We start from the raw sequence: 18,595 nt of genomic DNA on the forward strand, positions 1-18,595 counted from the left end.
CAACTTATTACAAGTATCAGTTTGTAATAAAAATAAAAAAAACACTTGTGTGACTTCTCATGTGCTAGATTTACCAATTTGACCCGTTAGAAATAAAACATAACCCAAATCAAATAATAAGTAACGGGTCAAAGTTGTTACATCCAAAAATGCAACCATCTTAATGAACTATTTTTTTTATGATTGCATCAGACGAATTCGAGTGGACAGTAAGTTTCGACGGTGAGGTGACAATAGAAGGACAGGTAACTCCTGCGACAATATTTGATGATAAACTGCTAATTGGTAGCCAAAGGAACCGAATACAGTTATGCCCAACCGAATACAATATTTGATGATAAACTTTTTTTTATGATTGTATCAGATGTAGTAGACTGCACTATGAACTACAAGGGTGATGTCACGATTATAGGACATATACCTCCTTCTGCAACATTTGCAGACAGACCGATAACCAGATACAGAAGAAACCGGGTCCAGCTTTGCCCGACAGAACCATGGGCCATTTTCTTTGGCTTCCCTAGCCCGGTGGACTGGAGTACCGCTTCCTTGACCCTCCCTTCAAATGATAATATAGTAATATCAGTGCGGAAAAGAAGGCCGCCAACTGTTCCTGCAGCCACTAGTTCGACAACCTTGGTGGTGGATGGCGTTACCTGGTATGAAATGGACATGGAGGATTGAGGGCTCGCATAGTTTCATGGCCGCGATATCCATCTAGACATATATTATGCTTTAAGTTATCGGGTAGTTAACTTGAGTCGAATATCATTGAATTATCAGGTTTTAAGTATGTTATCTAACTTAAAAGTTGTGATCATCTATATATCTAAATGATATGATATGATATGATATGATATGATTACATTAATGCTCTCATTTGTCTAGCACGTGTTAAAACTTAGCAAAGAAAGTGGATGGACATTATTCTAAGGAACAAAAAACGATAAGTTTTCAAATAGAGGATGGCTTGAGTAGTTTCATGGTATTGATGAAGTGTGTAATGATGAATAATATTATAAGGGGGTAGCGGCGCAGCTTGTTGGATTGGTCTTCAACTCCTAGGTCTCAAAGCTTCGTTTTTAGTAGGATTGGTTTTGCTATTCAAAAAGGGGGTGGCGGCGCAGCTTGTTGCCCGTTTGCCTGCACTTTATTGTAAACGTTTTCTAGAAATGGAAGTATGTATATAGTTTTACATGATTTGACTATCCTAATATATCAATTTTATTAAAAAAATATTATAAGTTATCTAGGCACTACAATGTTGTAAGTTATCAGCAATTAGAAGTTTAAAACCCTTTTCGTTTTTTTTTGTTTGATCATTGTTTCAGTCTTTGAATTATCTCGTTTTAAGTATGTTATTGTACTAAAGAGGTTGTGATCATTGGATTTCTACATGAGCTTATGTATGTATATGTAAACAGTACCCCTTATTTTGGGCTCAGTCTTGAATAGCAAGCAGATGAAAGCCTAAACCGTAAACGGTACTTTGTTTTTTTGATAGAGAATGTGTGGCTTACTAGAAGGCTAACAATTTTTAACACAACACGAATATAATCAGGTTTTGGGCCGTCACTTCTAACCCTTTTGATAACCAAGTTATGCTTGATACATTTAATTTAAAAGGTCAACCCGTTTAACCCACTTATTACAATACATTAGCCAAATTACCGTTTTAACTATTTGATTGCTATCGCTAACCGATTAACCCTTTGAAACGTTTATATAAAGTGGTTAAACTTGTTGGGTTCGGGATACACAATTTTAAGTCCACAGGTTAAGGTTAATGTTTTTGGCATAAATAAATATTTTGATTATGTTCGAGTTTAACAATCCAACCTTCCACCTAAAACACATACCAACCTTCTATCGGATTTGGTAGAGCATATCTGGAATGCTAATGTACACTATGATGAGTACTTTAATTTTATTGTTGTATTTTTATTTTAATTATGTAATGCATAAATCTTATATTATATTAATACTAATAATTTATTTATGTTTTTTTACTAGATGAATATTATTTAAAAGTAGTTATCGTTTAAATTATTAATTTAGACAATAAAAAGTGAAATGTATTAAAGTTGATATAATTACTTTTTAGATTCACTGAGATTTATTTAGGAACACCTAAATAATTTAAAAAACTCTCAATTATTTTTTTACTTTTTTATATGTTAATATTATTTGAGAGTAGTGCAGTTATTATTTTATATGTAAATTTATTATTACAATTATGAAAATTCGTTTTTATACATATCTATACTGAATTTTAATATATGTTAAATATATAGTAAATGATAAAACTACTCTCAACTAGTATTATATATAGAAAATAAATAAGTAAAATTATTGGTTATTAAGAGTTTTTAAAGTTCTTTAATAGACCAGCACATAAAATATATTTTTTTTCATACTGTATGGTTTCGCTATGGCAGAGCGCAGGTGAAACCTTAGTTTATATGCACGATTTCATATAAATGGAATATGTTATATCAAATTTTTATTATGCATATAATAAATTTTATTATGTAAATTTTATAATATGTTATGATATACTGTATTATATATATCATATTATATAAGATAATTATTAATAACTTGTTATGTTATGCTATGTTATGATTATTTGTAACTTATTATGGCATATAATATTATTATATCATATTAATATAATTGTATGATATTATTACAACACTACATTAATTTATGCATAAATTACATGTTTGTTTATGCTCGCAACAGCCAATCTTAAGCTCCTCTCGATCCGAGCTGTTATCACACTAATCTCGAGTTATTTACTCGACTTATTTACACTCCAGCTTTTATATAAATTATAAAGTATATTCTATTTTGTGAAGAAAAAAAACAATACCTCAAATAGAAATAAACCTATACTATATCACTTGTTATTATTAGATATATTTTATAAAGTTGGTATTATTTTTTTTAATCAATTCAAAAGTAGTTGCAACATAGTATTTGCTAAATATGGGAAACCTGGTTCCAAACTTTTAATGCAAAGTTGAAAAACTGAACCTAAAAATAAGGGAACCTTTTTCACAAAAGCATATATTGACGGTGCATGGTGGAACTAATGCAATGCTCATCACCTGCTATAAATAACTTCAAACAACTCTCATTGCTTACACAAATTCACTGCTTGCTTCATCTGCGACACTAAATCAATCGGTTAACAGAGTCTGCTCATCACAATCATCGGTAATTTATCTTCTTTACTTAATCGATTATAGAATTCTGTCGTTCATATCAACTTAATTTCATGTGAGATCCGTCAAAATTAAGTTTTATGCATTAACATAAATTTTCTGGAAATCAGATCGCGAATTTTGTGCAAATTTGTTCCAGTTGGCCTAAATAAAAAGGCCGTCGAAGAAAACTCGAGGGCCTGTGTGAGTTATAAAAATGGACCTAAAAAATTATAATTGTACATATAATAAATCAGTAATACTTTGTAATTTGTATGCTTATATATGTAAAAATTCATCACCCGATATAATTTAGGAAATTCGATGATTTATCGCTACAATTTGGAATAATCTGTAATGAATTGCTGTTTACTAACCGGATCTGGTGTTTATCTATAGGACTATTTTCTCTATGCAATATATTAAATTTAGTTATGAAGTAATTAAATTATTAAAATAGGCTATGTTAGGAAGGTATAAGTGATATTACTAATTTGTGAACAAGAGATTCAATGTGTGCTCCACACAGATCACATATAAAATATAATCAAAACATGTGTGTGTGTGTGTGTATGCCTTATTAGGATTAACTCTCATATATATATTTATGATATATATGCTGCAAGCAGTAGATCTTAAATCTTGATCTTGTTATGATAACTTCTTCCATGAAAGTTATATAGCAACAGATGACTTATTTGCTGTTTATGTTGTAGTAATATGCTTAAAAGGATAAAAGAACTTCAGATAGGAGCGCGTGTCAAGATAATCACACAGTTAAGTTTATAAAATTTCATGCTTCTGTTTTATAAAAATCGCTTGATACAATGCATTTGCGTGACGTATGCCCTATAGTGATCGGCTATATATGTAATAATAATCTGTAAGCACACGCGTGTGAGGATCGGATCTTGTATTACCTATTAATTTTAGAAAAATTTAATTCACTTTATAAAATTTCATGCTTTAATTTTTATAAAAAAAATCTAGATACTATGCATCCGTGTGACGTATGCCCTTTAGTATTCGGGTATGTAATAACTACATAACGTATATATAATATGAAGTATCATGTGGATTTAACAGCAGGATCTGTGTATCCTATTAGTATCTGCCAACATAACCATATATATAACCAATTTATTTCTTATCATTTGATAGCAATGGCTGCTGAGATCGTGCGCACATTGGGAATGGGATTTGAATTTTTACTTGATGCAATTGTTTCATTACCAAAACCTGATGTGACACTGTATGGAGCGGCAGCAAATGCACCTGGCCGTCTTGCAAACGTAGCTGAGCTAGAGGCTAGTAACCATCACTATTGGGTTCTAGTCGAGTTGCCACAAGTTCGGTTTTCTGAAAGTAAGTCTCATTTAATTGTATATATATATGATAAAGAAAAGGTTTTTAGTTAAGCATCAGGATCACTAATATGATTAACCCGAAACACGGTTTATCCAAGTAATTTGATAATAAAATTTATTTTTCATAATAAAAGATTAGTCGTTTTATGGATTAAAAAGTTATATGAAGAAAATTGTCTCTGGAGATTTTGTGCAGTCAAGAAGTCACCAAAATATTAAAACAAATTTAGAGGTTACACCAGTTTACAAGTATCAGTTTGGTTTCGTTTATCTAATTTCGATAAAAGACTTGTCAAGGAAACAGTAAAATGGCATGATGCCTCATAATCTACTCAAAAGAATCATTTTATAAATGGTTTGTCGAAAGTATTTGAGTAGATTACAAGGGCATCTCTGTCATTTTACAACTCTAGACGTTACAAGACCTTTAATGATAGGGTCATATTTTTACTATAATCGACATGAACGGACTTAAATTGTTACGCTAGTGTTCTTTAAAGTTGCTTAGATATTTTGTTGATTTTAGCACAAATTTTTTGAATACCTTATGCTTATACAATTCACCTACATTCTCTAATCAAGAAATAAAAAAATAAACTCTGTGTGCCTTCTCACATGTTAGATTTACCAATTTGACCCGTTAGAAATAAAACATAACCCAAATAGACTAACTAATAAGTAACGGGTCAAAGTTGTTATATCCAAAAATGCAACCATCTTAATGAACTTTTTTTTATGATTGCATCAGACGAAGTCGAGTGGACAGTAAATTTCAACGGTGAGGTGACAATAGTAGGGCAGGTAACTCCTGCGACAATCTTTGATGATAAACGGCTAATTGGTAGCCGAAGGAACCGAATACAGTTATGCCCGACCAAACCATGGGCCATCTCCTTCAACTTACCGGGCCCAGTGGACTATTAGACCACTCAAGTCTCCTTCACTGCAGACAACTATATGGAAATTTTGGTGAGGAAAACTGACCCGGAGGCTGAAACCTCAGCCGATGGTTTACCACCTTTGGCTGATATTGGTCCGGGCTTGGGTTCGGGTCCAGGTGACGATATCACACTTGTCGCGGACATCGGTGGCAGTAGTGAATAATATTATAACTTTATAAGTTATGTAGGGCGTTATTAGAACCTTTTTCGGATTTGTTTTTTGTTTGAGTTGTAGTCTTTAAATTAAAGAAAGTGAATTAGTTCCTATCAAGTAATTGTTCATGTGCTCCTTTTTTTTTCGAACTATGAACTTTTATAAACAAGTCAACCAAAACAACTGACAAAACACGCTCCTCTCCACAAGCCGGAGAATAGCCCCACCACAAACACTTACATTAAAAGTTTACACCACTTTGACCGATCTATAGTCTTGCATATTGAACTATTTTTGAACCATAAAAAACTAAGAGATCTTATATCTTCAATTACATATTCTACCTAGATCTCTTTACCTTTAAAGAGTCTTTTGTATCTAGCTTTCCAAATTCTCCAACAAGAGTATAATCACGATCCCATGAAAAGCAATCTTCTCACAATCCCTCAAACCCGAGCTAGAACAAAGCTCCAACATATATTTAACGAGAAGGCGAAAATCGGAGGGACTTTACTCCATGAGCTCACGAAATCCCACACTTCGGAAGCCACCGAACACTCCAAGAAAACATGCTCGACCGTCTCAACTTCCAAGTCGCAAAGCCCACAAAGCTGAAAAAGAACCTGAATTAATGTTTCTTCTTCCCCAAAGCCATTCGGGTAGGAGGTTTATTCTCTCCACCCTCCAAACATGAATATTACACCTTTTCGGGACCCAGTTGCACCACTTCACAGCCGAATCATGTGCTACGTTTTACATCGGTGTAAATTAAAGTTTGCATAATAATTAAAGCAAATATAGTAAAGTTATTCAAAAGAGACTTTGGTTTAATGGTGTCTAAAAGTTAGATAAAGTTTTGTCTTTATATATGGTGAGGATTCAAATTCGGTAGGTAGAAAAAAAATCATGGTTAGTTCAAAAACAAACAAAGTTATGGTCAATAAAACTTTGTATACCTTTATTTTTAAATCAAGAACCAACATGACTTTTTCTGAAGTCGTGTTAGATTTGTGGAATTTTTTTAAATGGAATTGAATTGAACTTTGAATTAGAAATGGAATGAAATATGTAAAAAATATATAATATGTTAGATGGATAAGCTTAATATAATTAAAATTCTCCTCTTTTTTCGTTAACTCACTGGCCCGTCTCTATCCCCACCCCACTTAACCCTACCCTTACCCCCTATAGGGACGGATCTATTGCGTCCTTAAGGGGTCGGCCGCCAACCTTAAGTTTAATTTTTTTAATGTTATATATATGTTAAATCCTGAGCGCCCCCTCCCTCCCCAACCCCCAAATTTTTTCAATCGCGCCTCTTAAACTTTTTAAGCCGGTGCCGTAGAAACCAACCCCTAAAAAACCAAATATAACTTTATAAAATTAAAATTAATATAATTGTGTATATAATTCAATAATTTTGGTAACTCATTAGTTCATGTCCAAGTGCCAAAGCCATTAGCACATTACCAATGAGTCCATGTTTAAACAAGCCCAAGTATCCAACCCATGTAGATAATTTAATTAAACTTAGTTATAAAAAATAAAATAAAAAAAAACGAGTGCCAATCATCACCAGCGAACCAGACTAGGCATTCAGGTAACCAACGACGCATTACCCGTTTATTAAAGCTAGCGCTTGTGTTACTCGTTGCAACCTCAAAGATTGAGAGATGTTTTTCGGGATTAGAGTTAGTGAAATCCGATTTGCGTTACGGGATGGGTGATGAGAACTTAAGCGATAGTTTGATTGGTTAAGGAACGTCTCGGTATATGATTTTATGACAAAATTTCAAAAAAAATGAAGACACGAAGATAATGATTTTATATAATATGATATTTGACTATTTGTTGATTATCATAAGTTGAATTATCTTTTTGTAATTATATTTGAAATGGTTTTGTTGACTACCTTATATATTGATATTTTGAAGTACTTTTGTTAACCATCGTTAGTTTTATTATAAGTTTGTATACGACCAACCCAAAGTGGACCGAAATATTTATATAAAGCGGTAACTCCTACAAATCTCTGTCCCCATAAAATATTACGGGTCTATCATTTCTCCCTCCCCTCCACACACACAATTCTTACAAGCAAAGAAAGTAAAAAAGAAAATTAAGCAAAAAAAAATTGTGTGTGATGGTACTTGGGAGTTGGGAGGGGTGTAGAGTACCATGTCACCCCCATCTCACCTCTTCCTAAACCAAAATAATTCTTTAAAGTGAAAAAATTTTGGGAAGAGGGTACCCATTACCAGAAAAATAAAAATAAAATAAATAATTGAATTATTATTAAATTATCATTATTATTTTACATTTAAGCGTTTTCTCTTGTGAGGGGATGTGGGTGGGCGCAAGAGTAAATTTACGCTATTAGTTGTGCATTTACCATTGACATTAGGGACAAAATTATTTTTGGTTTTAAGCTAAATCCATTTAATATTTTGCTTAAGTTCAAACCCGAATTAAACTTTTGCCATATAGATTGTTTAGTTACAATCCTTAGTCCAAACCTCTTACTAAAATAAACACAAGAAGATCATTCGTTCAAACCTTTCAATTTAAACTGAAGAGGTTATAGGAGCCAAGGTTGCAAAAGTCGCCAGGCGGACCTTAGGCGGTCGACTGGGGAGTTGGGTGTACTCGGCCTTAGTCGGTGAGTACTCGGCCTTAGTCGGAGAGTACTCGGCCTTAGTCGGAGAGTACTCGGGGATGGCTCACCGAGAACTCGGCCTAGGCAGGGATTACTCGTTGAGTACTCGGCGCCTAGTCGCGATTTTTACAGCCATTATTAGGAGCTAAACCACAAATAGGGATGTGAACGCAAGATAGTCACTCGTATTCATAAAAAGCTCAAAACAAGCTCAAGCCGTAAATAAAGCTCCTTCAGTTATTAAAAATGGATAGCGACGCAGCTTATTGCCAGTTAGCCTATTATTTGAATATAATTGCAGCTTTCAAATAAATTTAATACTGGCCTCATAATATGTAGTCATCAAGCCGCCCAAGCTCGAACCATGTATATTTTTAACTTATAGTTTTCACAAAATATCTAAAACTAAGTAAAAACATATATCAATTAATTAATTATTAATCAATAGATAATATACAAGTCGAGTCCAAGCTCAACCCATAGAAAAAGAGTCTGAAACAAAACGAACTCAAGCTTAAGCTCTTGTAACTCGAAACAAGTCGAGCTCGGGTCTATTTAAAATAAAACAAAATCCCACTAAAACCCCCCAACATTAATTAATTCAGTCTCCGAGAACCAGTGAACTTCCGATTACCGAACCTAGGGTAAGCTTCCGATTATTAATCGTACTGTTTTATACGTTACGAGTCCATGTGTTGTATAATTGCAGGTGGATTCTCTACAGATCTCAACCTATTGCATAATTATATATGGTTTAAATAAATGTTAATATGCGTTATGTCTTATTTATTTGCTAGATTTATATTTATTAGGTTACTGTTACTGATTTTTTATCAGTTTCAGTTTCAGTATTTGTGCTTGTTTATTAGTGTTAGGGTTTCCGGACACCACTCCGGTAGTTAAATCGGCTTCTCGGCTAGATCGGCTAAACAGCTGCCAGGTGTAGACGAGTTGAGCCGAGTTCGGGCTCGGGCTTGACTTGTTTAGTAGTTATTAATTAATTTACTTATTATATGTATACTTGTTTTTTTGTTGATATATTTATTATTATAGATTTTATGTACAATAATATAATGTATATTATATACTTATTTTTCACATATTTAATATATAAATAATAGGCTCGTTTAGGCTCGCGAGTAGGCTTGTATAGTATACGAACTGAACGTTCGGCAAACTGTTTGTGAACCGTTCAACGGGAAGTTCGTTAATTTAATAAACGAACAAACATGAACAAAAAGTTTGTGTTCGTTTAATTAAATGAACGAACGTGAACACATGTTTCGTTCGTTTATTTATGTTCGTGAACGTTTGTATATGTTTCTTTGTGTTCATTTAAGTATGTTCAATTATGTTTGTTTATCTTTGTTCAATTATGTTAATTTATGCTCGTGAGATGTTCGTTTAGATTTTAAATAAATGAACATAAACGAACACAAACCTGTTATTTTTAAACAAACGAACACGAACACCAAATATTTGTGTTTAAGTGTTCATGTTCGTTTAAAGTTAAATGAACGAACACGAGCATACCCTTGTTCGTGTTCGTTCGGTTCGTTACAGGCCTACTCGCGAGCCAGCACAGGCTTGTTTACTGACTCATAAGTTAGATACAAAACTAACTAGATGTTTGTTATTTCTTCAAAGTTTGTAATTAATGTATAGGTGAAAATAAGGCTGCTGAAAGCAGTGATTTTGATTTGTAAAGTTTGTGAACTATACCTTCTTAGGCTTTCCAGTATGTTCTGAATTTGGTAAAAGGCGTGTTTCTTTGATGATTGTTGTAAAGAAGATACCAGAGATGTTTGAGAGAAGTAAAAGCATGTTCTATGTTATTCTCCAGTGATATGGATTGATCTTGTGACCTTGTTTTTAAAAAGCATAAGGCGCAGCTGCACTGAGGCGACATAGTCCCAAGCTGAGGCAAAAAAGCGTTAGGCTTTTTGTACGCGAGGCGCGCAATATTACATTTCATCATCATCATCATCATCGTACTCAGTATACCACCAATAGCAAAGCTATGGTAGGGTCTGAGGAGGGTAAGATGTAGGCAGCCTTACCTCTACCATATAGGGATAGAGAGGCTGCTTCCGGTGAGACCCCCGGCTCGATAGTAGTTTTGCATCAAGCCTTGGACATAAGGCACATAGCACTCAATCATCGGGACACCAGCTGATCGGTGCATGTACCCTTATCTTTCAGCTATCAACGCCACTACATGATGCCTGATTAACCGTCCGTCACTTTTAACGTTATTTTCACGAGATTAGTAAAATAACGTCAAAATTAGTGCAATTTCACTTTTGCCCACCCGAGGGTTCACACATATATACATCATATGTGCGCACCGCAAGCAATATTACATTTGAGTTTATATATTTTTTATAGGTTTATAGCCAATTTTACTCAATATTTAGACATAAATGAGCTTTATATATGATTTAATATATAAACTGCATACATGTACAACTTAAAAAGCTTGTTATACAACGTCTGAATGCATAAAAAGTTGTAAGTGTACAAAAGGCATGCACTTTAGGACTTTTTTCCGGTGCGCCTCAGCGCTTTTTTTGCGCTTTTTGTACAAACTGCACCTTAAGTTGTCCGAAGCCCCACACGTTTGCGCCTCAAACAAGCTTTTTTAAACCAAGCTTGTGACGCTTTACAGTAAAAAGTGAATGTACAGAAATAATCGGATAGTTGGATCAAAAAAGTTGATAACGGGTTGTGAGGATTGAGAACTTAGGACACATGAATGATATTAGTGAGACAAGAATGGTGGTTATGATACAGAATGACTTATTATCATTTGAATCATTTTACTTGACATTTTGTTTCTAAACAACCATGATAAGATTATCATGTGTGCTAATTGCTATTAGCCTATTACGTTGGACTATGAGATTGTTGTCAGAGCTGATATTTTCTCAATAGGAATTATGAAATAGAAATAAAATCCAGTGAAGGTTTGTTTAAGCCGTATATACCATGGATTATTGGTAGTTATAAGTTTTGTTATATTTTGTTATACATGTTAATTTTCTGTCCTGTTTTTTATTCTTCTGGACGTCACACGCCATATTAAATCAAATCAACAATGTCACACAAAAATTATGCGGTACTTTGTTAATTTTAGGTGCATGCAAACAAACACGCATTCTGTACCAAACAAATGCTTCATCGAACTATTAATGCAGCCCTAACGATATCCTTTTGTTATTTTCTCAGGAAATATGACTGTGGCCGATGGAACAAAGTCAATGGAGTCAAAGCCACCAATTGTTTTGAGTGGTACAGCTTTGGATGCGAAACACGCACCACCACTTGGCCTAGTTGACATAGGTGAAAGTAAACAAGCTTACATTTTTCGGGTTTCCCTACCTGGTGTCTGTAAACCTCAGTGTAAGTACTCATTTGCCATTTTATTTCTACAAAATTATTAATATGACAATCAACTGTGAAACCTTCAAATTAACAAAATACTACCAATGACTTGATTTGTTTGTTATAGTTTATCTTTTTACTTTTTTGGGTTGTCAATACGAGATTCTATGCTTAAACCTTGATAAAGTCCTATTCAAGAACAATTATAGGTGGCATTTTAGTAATGGACATTTTACTCTGTCAAAACAGTTATCCGATACATATCGAGCAGTCAAATCATGTTTAACTTGAAAGTTAATGCTTTAAATGGCTTATAAATCAAGGTTAATCAAACGAAAATTGATTTATATTGATCTGGTTTTGTTGCAGCCCAAAACCAAAAATGTATTACTTACATGATGCAAAATTAAGGAAATAAATGACTAACTTGAGTAGTCTTTTTTAATTTTTTATGTTTTATAAAAGAGGAATAGTTTGAAAAAGATCAAGTCAAGCTTAGTAAAAAAAGATTGCATGTTTAAAACCTTCACAACATTTATAAAACTGGTTCTTTATAATTTTTGGTCCTTCACAACGTTTGTTAGCCGTAAAGTCGTAATTAAGCTAACTTTGATACACATAATTATAGTTTTGTAATCTTCACACGCCTGTGTCTATTCGTCATTAAAATCTTGACATTTACTTGTAAATAGGTTGACTAGGGTTGTGTCTATCTCAAACGGGTCAAATTAAAAAAAATGTTAGCTAATGGTTTATGGGTCAAGATGGGTCGTGCTGGGCCGAACGGGTTGAAAGTTGCCCAATGTCTTTTTGTAAGGCATACAAGTATACAAACTCTTAAATTGCTTTGATTCAAAGATTTAGATAACTATCGCAATAACTTCGGTTTGCAATCATAACTTTATTAATTATTGAGGGTCAAGTGGTCAACCGAGACCGACCCGGTTTTTTCGACTCATACTAAAACCCGTTCCTCAATCTGCTTGACCTGTAAACTAACCCATTTCTCTTGTAGCAATAACCTTTATACATCCAAAATTTTGAATCGACTTGAGTCTTGTTATAGGTATTTTACTATTTTAAATTCCAAAAAGTACATACTAATTCTTATAAGTTATAATATATATATCATGACAGGCAATCTAAAGGTTGATGTGAGCGTTGACGGGCGGGTCGAAATCACCGGTAATATCCAAGACAGTGAATTTATGACTAATCACAACAAATGCAAGCCCAAAGTCCAACAACTAGCCCCATCAGGAAAGTTCAGTGTCTCCTTCAACTTACCGGGCCGAGTCGATCCAAGGTTGGTCTCACCCACTTTCCGGAAGACCGGCATACTGGAAGTCGTGGTGATGAAGCACACCATACCGGTCAAACAATCCAGTGCCCCGGGTACCCCTGCTCTTGCTTCTTAGTTTGTTGTTACTGATTGATTAGGGGTTGGTTTTGAGTCAACTCGGTGCCAAAACCCCCGTTCTAGTTCTAGATGTTGTATTTTTATGTTATCAATTCTTATTAATTTGCCTATTCTGTACTAGTTTTACTTGGGTTTGCTTTTTGTAGGGTCTAACTTTTGATGTTATGTTTTATGGTTATGGTAATGGTAATGGTAATGGTAATGGTAATGGTAATGGTAATGGTAATGGTAATGGTAATGGTGAATGCGTAGTTTTTAGTACGGGTTGAATGAACTGAGTAATTGACAAGGGGTCTAAACGAGCCAAGCTAGAGCTCGTCCAACCTTGATCTCAGCTCTGTTAGTTTAACAAAGCTCGAGCTTAGCTCGTTTGAGCTATGTATCCAAAGCTTGGGCTCGGCTCGTAAGAAAGTTTCAAGCATAGGCTTGGCTTGTTTGATATTGATATGTATTTAATGTTTTTTAATTATTTTGTTGATATAAATATTTTTTTTATTTACACTTAGTTTTATATATAAAAAAATAACATAATATAGATTATTTAACACAGTTCGAGTTTGGCTTGTTTTGAGCTCTATATCCAAACTCCAAAGTTTAAACTTAGGTGTTGAGAATTTCTTCAATCTCAAGTTCGGCTCGTTTATTATTTATTTAGTTGATTTGTATATAGATAAATAGTTTTATTTTTGTATATACAACGCAGTGTATCTTATTTAGTTTTTGTGTGGGGCTCGAGCTCATTCATTAAACAAGTTTACTTTTAGGCCCGAGCTACTTTCTGTTTCGTGTGAGCCGGCCTCAAGTAGCTCATAAGCAGCATATTTCATTTACACGTTTGTTACGTTTGTATATGGACTCACTTGTGATAAAAACTCAACGCGTTGGAGTAATGGTGAATTTTGTCATTCCATAAGTAAAGTACAACAATAAACCAAGAAGCAGAAAATGGAAATATTAGAAATACATGTGACAGTGAATGGTCCTGTTGAAATCACTTTAGGACCATTGAGTAAAGATTTAGGGACATTTTACTTTTGTTTTGTAGGGTAAGAAGCCATCATATAAAGGCCACACATCCCTTGGGGCTTCCCTGTTTTTCTCTTCATCCTTATGTACCCTTTCTCTCCCCATTTCGGTCCCCACGAGTTCCTCACTATCACATAGTCTAGACCCTTCGTTGTTCCATACCCGACAGCCGCTACTCCATGATCCAACTCAGTCCCACAATGCCCGTCGAACACACCCTAATCAACATCACATTTTCAAAGTTAGAAAATCTTTAACTCGATGGTGACATCACACAAGTTGGCTAAACGGGCCAAATCGGGTTGAAATGAGCTGGCTTTACCCATAAAAATTTCTTTTTAGCTAAGATTTTATATTTTGTGTTTTTAGATAAAACATAGCCCGAATCAACCAGTTCATAAAACGGATTGTTGTAGACTTACCCCACTGTAGAACTGGAAGTCACGGCCCGAGGCTTCAATGGCAACACTAATGGGCTGGTTTGCAAGCGCCTTCAAGAAACTATCTTCATTGTTTCGTGGTACATCATGATACCCGCTTATTGTCACCTTTTCAGATACGTCCTATAACAATACAAAATATTTTAGAATCATCGAGTCTCGACACGTTTTAGATTTGTATACAATATTTAAGATTAAAAGGTTCACCTTCTTCTCATCACAAGTGCCTTCACTCATGATATAAGGATACTCTTCTTCTTTATGAAGTCCACCACTTTTCATAATGTATGCAAATGCATAATCCATGAGACCGCCATTGCACCCGTTGTTGAAGGTCGTGTCACAGTCGATTAGTTCTTGTTCGGATAACACTGTTAGGTTTCCGGTTACAATCTGGTTTATACCTTCCACTGAAGCCACCGTTGAGAATGCCCAACAACTACCTGTAAACAGTATTATAGCCCGATTGTTTACGTGAGAGAACGAATAAAAAAGTCATTTTTAGTAAACGTATATCGACTCGGAAAATTGTCTTGTAATAATCAAGTTATATAAAGGAAATGAATTTAAAAATACCACTTCTAATGTAAAAACTAACATTTACTTATTACTTATACTTACCGCATTGACCTTGGTCTTTGACTGGAGCAACCGCGCCTTTCTTTCTCCAATCAACTGATTTCGGCAAATCCACGAAATCTCTATAACTAAATTCTTCAACGGGCACGTCTTTCCTCTCTGCGAGCTCGCTTTTCAACCCCAAAAACTTGTCCTTGAACTCTTCATGGGTCATGTCAGCAAACTCGTTAAGCCCGAGCCAATAGTTGCTAACTTTCTTGTTAGTATCATCAATATGCTTCAAATTGTCCATAAAGATCTCAAACCTATGTAACTTTTCATCTAAACTTTCATAGATTTTGCTATGTTTAGCGATCCACGATTCGAAAAGGTGAACAACCTTATGAATGGACGATAAATCCTCCGGGGCGTACCCGAGGATTGAAAACTCGTGGGCTAAAGCCGAACATGCCAAAACCGACACGAATGCAAAGAAAAGTGATGTGTTTTTGATGAATGCCATTGTTGTGTTGTGGATTGTATGAATGGAGTGTGGTTTATATAGAGTTTTGTTTGGTTCAAAGGCATGTTGTGTGTTGCTTTCAAGTTAAGATGTTTGAAATTTTATATATGTTTCCTTAAAGCTTGGTTCTTTTTGGCAATCTTTTGATCCAAGCATGTCTCCTTGACAACACTTAGAAGCATCAGTCAATAATCTAGTTCTCAAAAAGATTTCTCTCCCTAACTCGGTCGAATTTTATTTTATAAGGCGGCATTTTATTAAGAAACAGTCCTACGCTATAACATTAAAAACAATATATTAAATATAAATTACATATATATTAAATGATTCTTAAAACACTCGATCTTAGATATGTTGAATTTCTTATTCATACTACTGATGTACGCATCCCGTGTCAATGGATTCTACCCGTTAACGATATCATAACAACTGACTTGTTGGCGCCAACTAGTGGTGCACAAATTGGGTTTTTCAAATATCCGGTTTCGGGTATGGAACCGAGTAGTGGAATAATCGGGTCGGGTTCGGGTCATATATTGCCTATAAGAACCATACCCTATGTGTCACGTTCGGGTCGAGTATAGAACCGGGTATTTGAATACCCTATTTCCGGGTATTGAAAAAAACCCTATTTTTGGATTTTTTTTTTTCGGGTTTAGATTGGATTTTTTAAGGGGTTGCACTTTTTAGGAGTATTTTTCGGGTATTTTTAAGGTATATTTCCGGTAATTTCAGGTATAAATCAGGCATTTGAAAAATCCGGATTCGGGTATTGGAAAAACCGGTTCCGAGTATGGAACCGGTTCTGGTTTTCGGGTATTACCGGGCAGTGGCGAAGCTTGGACTGAAAATTTCACAAACAAGGGGGGGTGGGCTCAAATTTTCGGCCGAAAAATGCTAAACTTACACTACGTATAAAAATTTTCGGCCGAAAACGGGTAAATTTACACTGCTCTGCAAAAAAAACATGGGGGCCGGGGCCACCCCGGGCCTCAATGAAGCTTCGCCAGTGTTACCGGGCACAAATCGGGTCCGGTTCGGGTACGAGTTTTCGTACTGAAATGCATACCTTATCCGTACCCTATGGGTAAGGTCGGATACGAGTATTAAAAACCCGGGTATAAAAACCGGTTCCGGGTTTTTTTGGGGTCCGGATTCGGTTTTTTTTTTCACCTCTAAGCCGCCAACCGGGAAATATTTGGGTCCATTTGACCCAAAGGACTGAAAGGAGGTTACAATCACACATGAGCCCACGTCCACTTTATGTTTATTTTCTTTGTATCTTAATTTTTATTTATTTCACTTTTTCAGTTAGTTTTTTTACCACCACCCTAATTAGTAATTAGTAATTACAAGCAAGGTGGGATTGTTTCTTCTCAATATTCTCTCTTTTATGTATTTTGTATCGAGGATATATGAAAGATCAGTTTTTGGATGAATATTATGAATGAAATTTTAATGGTTGGTTTATCTCATATGTTTGTGAGTTAAATTGAATTTTCATGCTAGTTCAAACTCGACACGTTTAAATGGTATTCTTGGAGCCTAAATTAGAATTGAGTGGTGATTTCTGTATCTCTATCTCAGTCTAAGCGACAAGTTGTACAAGTAGTGATTTCTCTATCTCGCTTGACCCGTTGATCTATCCGTTTTATATTCAAATCGAATTTCAAATCCGAAACAATCAATTTGACTCCTACATAAAAAAAGTGTTGGTAATGGTTTACGATCTGACTTATTCAAATGTAGCCTCTTATAGAATCTTGAGATTACCGAACAGTCTCTTTGAGCATGATGGTTAAATTGAAAAAAAATGTAACAAAAATAAAAGTGTGAGATATGTAGTTTAATGATAAAAGATTATTTTTATCCTCCAATGATCATATCGCAACAGGTATTATCCTCCAAAAGTCATATTCAACGATAACCAAACACAAATTTCTAAAGACATATCACGACCCGTAGTCTCTCCTTCCAACGGGTACGAGATACCCACAATAGTGGTGATGGCGTAACCATTCGGTTTCACATACCCGCAACGGATAGCCGAACGCGTCGTTAAATAAAATTGGTTGTTAAAAAAATATAAAACAATATATTTTGTAGTAGATATAGTGCTACGGAGAGATCCATAGTAATTGTGGTCACTATCTTTTACTTGAGTAAGCAAGCAAACAGAAGTAGCTAGCTAGACCAGCCTTATGTCACCCCTATATATATATCCAATTAATTAATTTTTTTATCTTAAATAATATTAATTGTAATAAAAAATTACAAAATTACATAGAACACATTTTTGCTAAATAGGTCTTATCGTATCTAAACAGGTGCTCATTATGACGGCCTTATTTAGGAAAAGGAGGGGGGGTCAGGTTGTGTCACACGATAGAAAGTGTGAAAGAGAACGCTGCAGAGGTTGGTGGAGAGGAGAGACATTGTTTGTGGGTGGTCGTTAACATTGTTGTCGGTGACCAGGGGTTTTGGGGGTAGGCGATGGTTTGCTGAGATGACACTTGGGTTGTTCACGGCAAGCGCCCCCACTTCCCTAAGGGTTTAAATATATTTTATCAAGACATTTAGGTGCTGTTTGTTTTTGCAGACATAAACTGTCTGCAAGCTGATTTCATCTGTTTTCATGTCTGCAACTGAAGATGTGGTCTGAAGATCTGCAAGCTGAAAATATAAGACTGTTTGTTTTTATAAGCTGATACTGTCTGCATAACTGTCAAACTTATCTCACAAGATAGAAGTCATTTATTCAAGTTACATAGAAAATATAATAATAAAATTGTGGCGGCGGACGGTGGGTAGTGGCGATGGATGGTGGTAATGGACGGTTTTGGTGGGTGGTGGACGGTGGTAGTTGACGGTGATGGCGTCCGACAGTGGGTGGTGGTGGTGATGAACGGTTGTGGTG

The 18,595-nt window shown here is 34.9% G+C and overlaps 3 protein-coding genes across 3 annotated transcripts; 2 read left to right on the plus strand and 1 right to left on the minus strand.

The window, feature by feature from the left end:
- The first annotated feature begins 4,372 nt into the window (after positions 1 to 4,372).
- Positions 4,373 to 5,500, plus strand: LOC143625848 (increased DNA methylation 3-like). Its single transcript, XM_077096081.1, has 2 exons — positions 4,373 to 4,574; positions 5,325 to 5,500. The coding sequence occupies exons 1-2, from the start codon at positions 4,373 to 4,375 to the stop codon at positions 5,498 to 5,500; spliced, it is 378 nt and encodes a 125-aa protein (XP_076952196.1).
- Positions 5,501 to 8,929: 3,429 nt separating this feature from the next.
- LOC143627090 (increased DNA methylation 3-like) lies at positions 8,930 to 13,182 on the plus strand. Its single transcript, XM_077096991.1, has 3 exons — positions 8,930 to 8,971; positions 11,556 to 11,729; positions 12,849 to 13,182. Exons 2-3 carry the CDS (start codon positions 11,561 to 11,563, stop codon positions 13,127 to 13,129), a joined length of 450 nt encoding a protein of 149 aa, XP_076953106.1. The 5' UTR covers positions 8,930 to 8,971; positions 11,556 to 11,560; the 3' UTR covers positions 13,130 to 13,182.
- Positions 13,183 to 14,012: 830 nt separating this feature from the next.
- On the minus strand, positions 14,013 to 15,700 carry LOC143628677 (cysteine protease XCP1-like). The gene is made up of 4 exons (XM_077098202.1): positions 15,219 to 15,700; positions 14,805 to 15,040; positions 14,580 to 14,720; positions 14,013 to 14,375 (listed from the first exon to the last, which is right to left on the minus strand). Exons 1-4 carry the CDS (start codon positions 15,676 to 15,678, stop codon positions 14,160 to 14,162), a joined length of 1,053 nt encoding a protein of 350 aa, XP_076954317.1. The 5' UTR covers positions 15,679 to 15,700; the 3' UTR covers positions 14,013 to 14,159.
- Positions 15,701 to 18,595: the final 2,895 nt, after the last annotated feature.

The sequence above is a fragment of the Bidens hawaiensis genome, unplaced genomic scaffold, assembly GCF_021521415.1.
Source record: "Bidens hawaiensis isolate Kalapana, Puna unplaced genomic scaffold, B.hawaiensis_p1.1 tig00000458_1, whole genome shotgun sequence".
NCBI lineage: Eukaryota > Viridiplantae > Streptophyta > Magnoliopsida > Asterales > Asteraceae > Bidens > Bidens hawaiensis.

Bases quoted from the DNA above. Each gene is read 5' to 3' on its own strand.
- LOC143625848 (XM_077096081.1), top strand. From the start codon at position 4,373: ATGGCTGCTGAGATCGTGCGCACATTGGGAATGGGATTTGAATTTTTA. The intron at 4,575-5,324 runs GTAAGTCTCATT...TGATTGCATCAG, and splicing joins ACAAGTTCGGTTTTCTGAAA to ACGAAGTCGAGTGGACAGTA.
- LOC143628677 (XM_077098202.1), bottom strand. From the start codon at position 15,678: ATGGCATTCATCAAAAACACATCACTTTTCTTTGCATTCGTGTCGGTT. The intron at 14,721-14,804 runs GTGAACCTTTTA...GTATTGTTATAG, and splicing joins GCACTTGTGATGAGAAGAAG to GACGTATCTGAAAAGGTGAC. The intron at 14,376-14,579 runs GTAAGTCTACAA...GATGTTGATTAG, and splicing joins ACTTCCAGTTCTACAGTGGG to GGTGTGTTCGACGGGCATTG.
- LOC143627090 (XM_077096991.1), top strand. From the start codon at position 11,561: ATGACTGTGGCCGATGGAACAAAGTCAATGGAGTCAAAGCCACCAATT. The intron at 11,730-12,848 runs GTAAGTACTCAT...ATATCATGACAG, and splicing joins TGGTGTCTGTAAACCTCAGT to GCAATCTAAAGGTTGATGTG.